General features: G+C 41.7%; 1 protein-coding gene across 1 annotated transcript; it reads right to left on the bottom strand.

The window, feature by feature from the left end:
• Nucleotides 1-4,372: 4,372 nt before the first annotated feature.
• Nucleotides 4,373-8,302, bottom strand: LOC146485790 (uncharacterized). Its single transcript, XM_085103159.1, has 4 exons — nucleotides 8,060-8,302; nucleotides 7,092-7,676; nucleotides 5,969-6,505; nucleotides 4,373-5,180 (listed from the first exon to the last, which is right to left on the bottom strand). The coding sequence occupies exons 1-4, from the start codon at nucleotides 8,253-8,255 to the stop codon at nucleotides 4,582-4,584; spliced, it is 1,917 nt and encodes a 638-aa protein (XP_084959285.1). The 5' UTR covers nucleotides 8,256-8,302; the 3' UTR covers nucleotides 4,373-4,581.
• Nucleotides 8,303-9,038: the final 736 nt, after the last annotated feature.

Genomic DNA, 9,038 nt, shown 5'->3' with positions numbered 1-9,038 from the left:
CTCGCATCCACACTCACAATAAATAAACAGTTTTGTCAGGTGAAAGAAGCGAGTTGTTTCGCTTCCTACAACCAATGGGCGACAAGAAGCGAAACGTCTCGCATCCACACTCACAATAAATAAACAGTTTTGTCAGGTGAAAGAAGCGAGTTGTTTCGCTTCCTACAACCAATGGGCGACAAGAAGCGAAACGTGTCGCATCCACACTCACAATAAATAAACAGTTTTGCCAGGTGAAAGAAGCGAGTTGTTTCGCTTCCAACAACCAATGGGCGACAAGAAGCGAAACGTCCCGCATTCAATGACTCTTAGGGGCAAGAGCAATATTTTTCCAAGGTAAAACAAGACGAGGAATAGTTTTCGGCTTGGTTTCGTGAAAGACAGGAACTCGTTTTCGTCTTTAGGAGCTTTAATGGATGTTGACAACTGAACTCTCAAACGCTTTGCTTGTTAAACAACGCGGCGCGCACATCCACACAGAGCGCTGTGATTGGTTCATAATGCGCGTCATCTTCAAGTACATAGCGATGGCGGTTACCCAAAATTAAATCATGTTAAAACTTCACGGAGAAATGCGTATAAATCATTTGAATACCAATCACCGCGCTTGTTGTACGTTCATGTCCTTCATGGAACGTGATCTGTATTGACAGAGCTTTTGTGGGAGCTGACATAAAGAAAGATATTACCTTACTGAATACTCGTGAACACCTTAAGAGAAATAGCTTAGTGTTCTTGTTGGAACCCAAGGGATCCAAAGTTCTTGCTGGCTGTCCGATCAAAAAAGGAACAGATGAAAGTTAGACAGACTTAAGTTCTAAATATTTGATTACGTGAATCAGGCTGATAGTTCTTTCACGTGTGGTACATATCACGTTGCGTTATTAAACTCCATAAAATGTTTTCTTTTTTTAAAACGTAATCACTCTTAATGACTCATAATCACTGAATGTAAAATGTTAAAGTACTCTAAAGCATGCAAAATATAAGGATGTTATTATAAAACTCGTAAATATAAATCAATATACTTAATGTGTCTCAACCAAAAGGTAAAAAGAGACGTGCGAGTGAGGAGATAATCTCTCTAAATTTTGTGTTCTCTTGAGTTAACCTCAGTGTATTGCTACTCAAATGTATTTCGAATATAACACCAAACATGCCATTAACTCAATTAAGCATGGTAAATATGTCTGTTAACCTAAATAGTTCCCAATTTACAAAAAAATCATCTAACTTTAAACATATCTATGTAATTAGATAGCAATCATAACAAGAAAAGGCTAATGCTTGTCCACTAAAACTATGTTTGCAAAGTCATATAAGGAAGGCTTATACTTCACGGTTCCGCAACTAGTATTTCGCCTAACTAGAGCCTTCCCAATTTGAACGGCCGCTTACACTTTGACGTTGTGACCTAGAAACAAATTATCCCGCGAAATAGAGTTGCCGATGGGTCGCCCAACCACCTTGTAAACATGCCCTGAACGGTCCAATCTGAACAACGGTGACCTAACGACTTCAATGCAATTGTAATCTAAATCGGAATGATATACTAAGCGAACATCCGCTTGAACCAGTCGATATAGGCTATTAACTCGAGTTAACTGGAGCACTTCATTTCACGATTGTGCAAAGCAAATTAAAAACTGAACTGTTTCAGTTCATATATATAGCCTATCGAATTTTCAACATAGTTTAAAGTTTAGCAGACATGTACGATTCTTAAACCATTCCAATTTAGGTTGTAGGTTTACACTGAAGTTGTTTAAAAATTACTGTTAGTTCCAGGGCTACCTCGTCAATGCGCGAGTTTACCGATATCATAGAGAGGACGACTACATTTCGATGAAAGAAAATACCAGTACAAATGCATACGATTAGAAGTAATCTTGTATTATCAAAAAATCTGGTATCATATTCAAAGACTCCAAACGTAGATCATTTTGAGTTGATGTTACTGGATATTTACCCGCATTGCAAAGCTTCAAGGAGGGGGGGAGACACTACTATCAGAAGCCATATAGGTATGTGCCGCCCCAAAGGGTATGGTTTTTGAGCCGTTTAGGTCTGAAAACGGGTATAGACTTTTACCATTATGGTCTGAAATCGTGTATGGTTTTCAAGGGAACTACGAGAGCGTATTCTCAAGTCAAAGTGAATAAGGGAGAAGGCAAAGTAACTGAAAGTATATCATTCGGGCTGAATTTTGCCCATTCTTTGGTTGCATGGTGTTCACCTCCGTTGATTTCGATGCCAAGCTTTGCACTCAGGTCTGAAAACGGGTGTGGAAAATGACCTGTTTTGATCTGAAATAGGATCAGGATTTGGAGAACAGAGCAGCAAACCCCAATCAAGAATTCCGAAGAGTACCCTCCCACACACACACACACTTCTACACAGAGACACAACCCCCCGGTGCAAAGCTACGGTTATGTTCGTAGAATTCAGTATGCCTCTGAGTCCTCTGACTTTACAAGCATTTAGTTGTATGTGGTCTGCCGATCGTCGTTTGAAGATATAGCTTGTTTAACAATTTCGGTATCCAAATCGACAAAGTAGACAGCATATGCCCCCGTCAACTTTACGATTCAAAGGGGCTTTTTCAAGTCTATCTTGTCCGGCTTGAAGATATTAAAGAGGGAAAAAATAAGCTACCTTACCTGAATATATAAGAAAGGCTTTGCTCATTACAGTCGTGGTACAAATAGGGCGCATTAAGTCGGCATATATCTCCACGAACGGAACAGGATGAAACCACGTGCAATCTCGACTGGAAGAGTACCTTAGCATCTAGTGCCCAGGCTTAACCCAACCACTGCAAAACTAATGCGCGAATTTTTATCACCTGACAAAACTGTTTATTTATTGCGAGTTTATTTATCTTGTCGCCCATTGGTTGTAGGAAGCGAAACAACTCGCTTCTTTCACCGGAAAACTGTGTATTTATTGTGAGTGTGGATGCGAGACGTTTCGCTTCTTGTCGCCCATTGGTTGTAGGAAGCGAAACAACTCGCTTCTTTCACCTGACAAAACTGTTTATTTATTGTGAGTGTGGATGCGAGACGTTTCGCTTCTTGTCGCCCATTGGTTGTAGGAAGCGAAACAACTCGCTTCTTTCACCGGAAAACTGTGTATTTATTGTGAGTGTGGATGCGAGACGTTTCGCTTCTTGTCGCCCATTGGTTGTAGGAAGCGAAACAACTCGCTTCTTTCACCGGAAAACTGTGTATTTATTGTGAGTGTGGATGCGAGACGTTTCGCTTCTTGTCGCCCATTGGTTGTAGGAAGCGAAACAACTCGCTTCTTTCACCTGACAAAACTGTTTATTTATTGTGAGTGTGGATGCGAGACGTTTCGCTTCTTGTCGCCCATTGGTTGTAGGAAGCGAAACAACTCGCTTCTTTCACCGGAAAACTGTTTATTTATTGTGAGTGTGGATGCGAGACGTTTCGCTTCTTGTCGCCCATTGGTTGTAGGAAGCGAAACAACTCGCTTCTTTCACCTGACAAAACTGTTTATTTATTGTGAGTGTGGATGCGAGACGTTTCGCTTCTTGTCGCCCATTGGTTGTAGGAAGCGAAACAACTCGCTTCTTTCACCTGACAAAACTGTTTATTTATTGTGAGTGTGGATGCGAGACGTTTCGCTTCTTGTCGCCCATTGGTTGTAGGAAGCGAAACAACTCGCTTCTTTCACCGGAAAAATGTTTATTTATTGTGGTCATAGAAGCTAGATGTTTCGCTTCTATCGCCATAAGCAGTGGAAGCGGGACATCTCGCTTCCACGACCACAATAATGGAACGCACGAGTCGCTTCAAAAATCACATTATGTTAGAAGGAATTCTTTCGCATATTATGCCAACCGTTAATTGCCCCATTGCTTCATCTAGTAATGCTGTTAGTTCACTAGTAAATACCGCATTATCGACTGTGGGCGGTTTATAAGCGCACACGACAGCAAAACGTCTGTTATTGTGTTCATCAAGTGAAATTGACTCAACCAGCTTTCCAATTGTTTTCCTGCGTGTTGCGGCAAGACAAGAAACCATAACTTTTAATATTTTTGAGGTTGACAAACTTAATTTGAACCAGGAGCGAATCACATAAAACGTTCCCGTTTTAGCTTAACATCTGCTACATTACACTTAAGTGACATGTTACGCCTGTCACAGGAAATTGACCTGATTGGTCATAATGGTAATTAGGGTTCTAACGGCAGTGACTACTTTGATCAGTTTTGGAACTACACTAGAGAAGTCAGTGACAGAACCAGGACATCGTGTAAGGTAGGGATACGTGGGCACGTAGTGGAAACGCCTCAACTAGAATTTCAAACCCGAGAGAGTAATGATTACTCTCTCAGCCCTTTTTTTCCTATCGGTGACGCTTAATTATATGCCATTTATGAGTGTTTGCCAAATCGCCAAACACATTAATAAATCACGAGCTTTTTCTGTTCTGACTAACACATTTTTTAAAACACTTATTTGATATCTTCATTGTTTGTAAGTTTAACAGGAGTATATTAATTTTATTTTAAGAAAAGGTCTTTGGGTAAATCGACGCTGTGATCTCTTCAATTCATTTAGACTTTGGCTTAAGTTTCATTTCACTTCCTAGGAGTGGGCCCCAATTCCACTGATAATTGTCGTTCCTATAATTGCTGTTCAGGCCTAAACCGCATTTGTAGTACCACCAGGCTCCTTTGTAAGTTACAGCACAGTTCCCACCATCCTTATCATTATCGCGGTCCTTGGTACTGAAAGCCATGCCGTTTTGACGAACAAGTTGATCCGTTGCTGTACCAGCGTAAAACCCAACGAACAGAGTGTAGTTAGATGCCTCGTTAGTGACCGTGAAATTGCTATACTTGGCGTACTTATTTCCGTTCCGTGGTGTCTTAATTTCCACTCGCAGTTGGCTCGGAATCTCGGTCAGCTGATGGATTTTTTCGTTTCCGAGCCAAAACTCACCTCTGACATCACCAAACCCGTATTTGTACTCGTCCCACCCCCTGTAGAATCCGACAAACCCATTGAAGCGCTTGTGAAAAACAGTCCACCCGCCGCCATCTGTCTTCATGTCACAGTACACCTCAAAACTGGTTTTGTTTGCTGGGTTCACTGTGTACATTCCACTTTCATTGAATCCGGCAGAAAACAGTTCAGCGCAGTCGCGGGCTATCGGAAACAAAAGAAAGAACTTAGTTGAACCATTGATAAATAAATTCGCCTATAATAAGTCAAAGAAAAGGAGTAGCTGGTGTGTATTATGGAGGTCTTGGTGTCAGATAGGAGCAACATTTTAGGAGTTTGATCTATGCTGGATCACGCGAACCTTTCAGTATGAGTTTAAGGCGGTTATGCGGTGGCTATGCGGGAAGAAAAGATCTAAGCAAGGGCTGTTGGAAAAGAAAATTGTGGGTAAACGACTACGCATTTTTCAGAGATGATTAAGGAACAATAATTCCAAAAAGCCTTAACATACATAATATATCGTACTTCTTTTTCCAAATTGAAGAACTAGCCGTTGGGTTTAATGTAACGCGACCGGAACCCAATTTGAGTTATAGTAAATACGTTCTCGGTAACGTGGTTCACCGCAAACGTCTGATATAATATATTTAATGTAGTTTCTGCCTTATAAACATAATCTCCAGTGGGAACAAGAACGTTAGTAACCACGTTTTCTCCTGAAAGCCTTAACTGGCGAGCTTTCATTTAGCTCGTTCTCCCTCTTTGGAGTCAGTGTTCGATTCACAGGCTACAAACCAACGAGCTGCTAGAACGCATGTTGAGTAAGGTGCTCAATCCTGATCTGCAATTTATGCCACTTACAGAACAATCAGTTTACAAATTTGAACAAAACGTTACTATGTCAGCTGACAGTAACCATGAAAAGAAAATGTCGTTTCTTCGTCGCATTCAAATTAAGTTTACTACGACATTGAGAATTTCTATCTACTTACCAGTTTTCACTACAAGGTTTACTTCACTCTCTACGTGAACCAACTCGCTTCGAGCAGAGCAGGCATAAGTACCACCGTCTTCAGCCATCAAATTGTTAATTATTAGTTGTCCATCTGTCATGTGACTCCGTCCTGCTGCTAGGTGTCCCTTGCACCGTGACCACGTGATACTGGGTGCTGGATGTCCATCTGCAGAGCAGTTCAGCGTGACTGACTGTCCAACATAACGCACTACCTTCTCTGGAGGTTTGACCGTAAATTGCGGCACCACATTGATGATTAGAATTGTCATGGCGTGTGATGTACCCATGGCATTTGTAGCAGTGCAAATGTATGTACCGGAATCTTTCTTGTCCGCCTTTGCTATAGTTAAGGTTTGACCTTCAACAGTCGCTCTTCCAACTGGGAGTTGATCGAATAGCTTAGTCCAGGATATAACCGGCGGGGGATACCCGATGACCTGGCATTTAGGGAGCAACGCTTTTTTTCCGCTCTCTGCATAGACCGGCCCTGGAGAAAGTGATATTTCTGGACGAGCTGTGGACAAGTAAGACTAAATGAGAGACCCTTATCACTCGGCCAGCATGTTGAGTCTCAGGAGAATAAAGAGCTTTGTTTTTGCACGGCAAGCCTCGGCCAGACGCGAATTCAGTGCGAGGCTTGGCGTGCAAAAACAATTCTTTTTATTCCCCTGAGACTAAACATGGCCGCCGAGTTATAAGGGTCAATTAGGTTGATTCACATGATGTCCAAGCTATCGATTCTTTGGATAAAATAAAGTATGACGTAATCACTTCCTGTTGTGGACCTCAAAGAAAACATCTTTGGGTGTACTATTTATTGTCCAAGACTTCCATTGTCATAGGTTTTATACTTGAGAAATTATGGTGGGGAGGAGTCTGGTCTAAATAGCCGGGGTTAGTACAGTAGCTGTTCGTTTGATAGGTCTATGTAAAAGGCTATTTCAATACATGATATGGAAAAGACAACAAGACATGGAGCTGCCAAAACTGGTCTTATTGTCAAATGATTAAAACGTGCAAGTCATATGATTCTTGCTTTGCGGAATAGTTGGTTCGGTCCAAACCAGCAACTGAACAAATGAATAAATTTCGTTCATTACCTTTGACGTTGAGTGTGACGGAGGCTTGTGCAGTTCCCTGGTCAGTCCGAATTGTGCACACATAGATGCCATTATCACCAACGATCACATTCTTGATGTAAAGCGCTCCTTTGATAACAGCGTGTCTTCCGACAGGAAGTGAGCCATCTTCTTTTGACCACGAGATTGTCGCGCTAATACCTTCTACCGGTGAGCACTGAAATATGGCTGACTGATTTACAGTGACTGTTCTTGTGGCCGGCTTTACCAAAATCCAAGGGGCTGAAATAACATCTCCCGACTGTCCCTTAAATGGCTGTAGAGAAGTTGGGTTCACTGTGGTTGGCTCACCGGGGGCCCCAGGGGGACCTGGGGGTCCTGGTGGTCCTTGAGGCCCTTGTGGTCCTCTTTCACCCGGAGGTCCCTGGACACAAATCTGCCCCTTGCTGGTGCAGAGTTTCTGTGTGGTAGTGTGGACAGCTTTGATGATCTGTTTTTGAATCTCTGACGTTAAAGAGCTGTTGTCTTGTTCAGAGGCGCTGGCAGCCCTAGCATTTCGTTTTTGAGGCGAAGAGGAGAGAGAGTCAACATTTGAGGAAGGAATACCTGTCGGTGGAGAGGAGATCATGAATTAGAACTTTGATTGACTCTTAGGCATAAAGTTCTGCAATGTTATCCTTATAAAATCTTTCAGACAAAGCATCATTCGTTTGTAGTTTGAGACAACTTTTAGAAATCAAAATTTCACTTTTCGAAAATTGTTACACCCAGTTTTATAGAAATCCTATCTCGCGCTATCTCATCCGGCTTCCAAATTAAAACGACACGAAAAGCGTCAACTTGTTTTCACCACATAGTGAATTTTAATATTCATGTAAACCGTTAAACGGCAGTAATCAACCTGCAAGCACGAAACGTTCAGTTATGATTCCGTCTCGTAGGCGTGTTCAGAGGAAAAGAGTTAAACTCGACAATGAAAGAAGAGTTACCTTCGTTTGGTAATGGAGTAACTTTTGCCGTCTGACTTGTTTGATGGCTTTTTTCGAGAACTGCGATTCTCTCTTTCTGAGCTCTCAGCTCCAGTTCCAATCTTACAAATCCAACACTGAAGAGAAGAAGGCTGATAAATGTTATACAGCAACATCCCACGATGAGGCGAGAAGAACCGCCAACAGAACTCGTCATTGCGAACAGTGTAAAAGGGAACAAGCGAATGAGTAAATCTATTCAGCCAAGTGTACATAAAGACAAGGCTTCAGTTAGACTGGAAGTAATATCGAGTTGACCCTGTTAGTGAAGTATTATTTATATTCTGGATGGATCAACGTGTTTGGACTGATCTGTGGTCTTAAATTTCAGTGCGTGACTTTGATACGACCTCATATACACGGGAAGTAAATATCAGGATATGATGAAAAGAAACTCAAAGCCTCAGCTATACTGGAAGTAAATGTCAGCCAACTAGTAGTTGGCCTCTGCGTTTCATCTGACACTTATGGGTTGGGACAGGGTGGGGGGAAACCTGTCTATTTAGAAGCCGAAGGAAAAAAAGGCCTGTAACTTGGCCTGTAATTACTTATATATGCCTTACAAAGAAGTCACGTATGTAATCTGAAGAGAAGAAGGCTGATAAATGTTACAGAGCAACATTCCACGATGAGGCGAGACTTGAGAGCCACCAACAGAACTTGACTGTCATTGTGAACAGCGCAAACTGGGAACTAACAAATGAGAAAATCTACTCAGTCAAGTGTGCATAAAGACGAGGCCTCAGTTAGACGGGAAGTAATATGGAGTTAGTGAAATATATTTTATTTCTGGATGGGTCAAAGTGTTTTTGAACTAATCTGGTTTAAAATTTCAGCGCGTGGCTTTGATAAGAACTCATCTACACGGGAAGTAAATATAAGGATACCCTGAAAGGAAATAAAAGCCTTTGATAAGAACTCAACTACACGGGAAGTGATC

This window comes from Pavona decussata, unplaced genomic scaffold, assembly GCF_977016875.1.
Source record: "Pavona decussata unplaced genomic scaffold, jaPavDecu1.1 SCAFFOLD_25, whole genome shotgun sequence".
Lineage (NCBI taxonomy): Eukaryota > Metazoa > Cnidaria > Anthozoa > Scleractinia > Agariciidae > Pavona > Pavona decussata.
The sequence above is the reverse complement of the archived record's forward strand: the minus strand, read 5'-3'. Positions and strand labels throughout refer to the sequence as shown.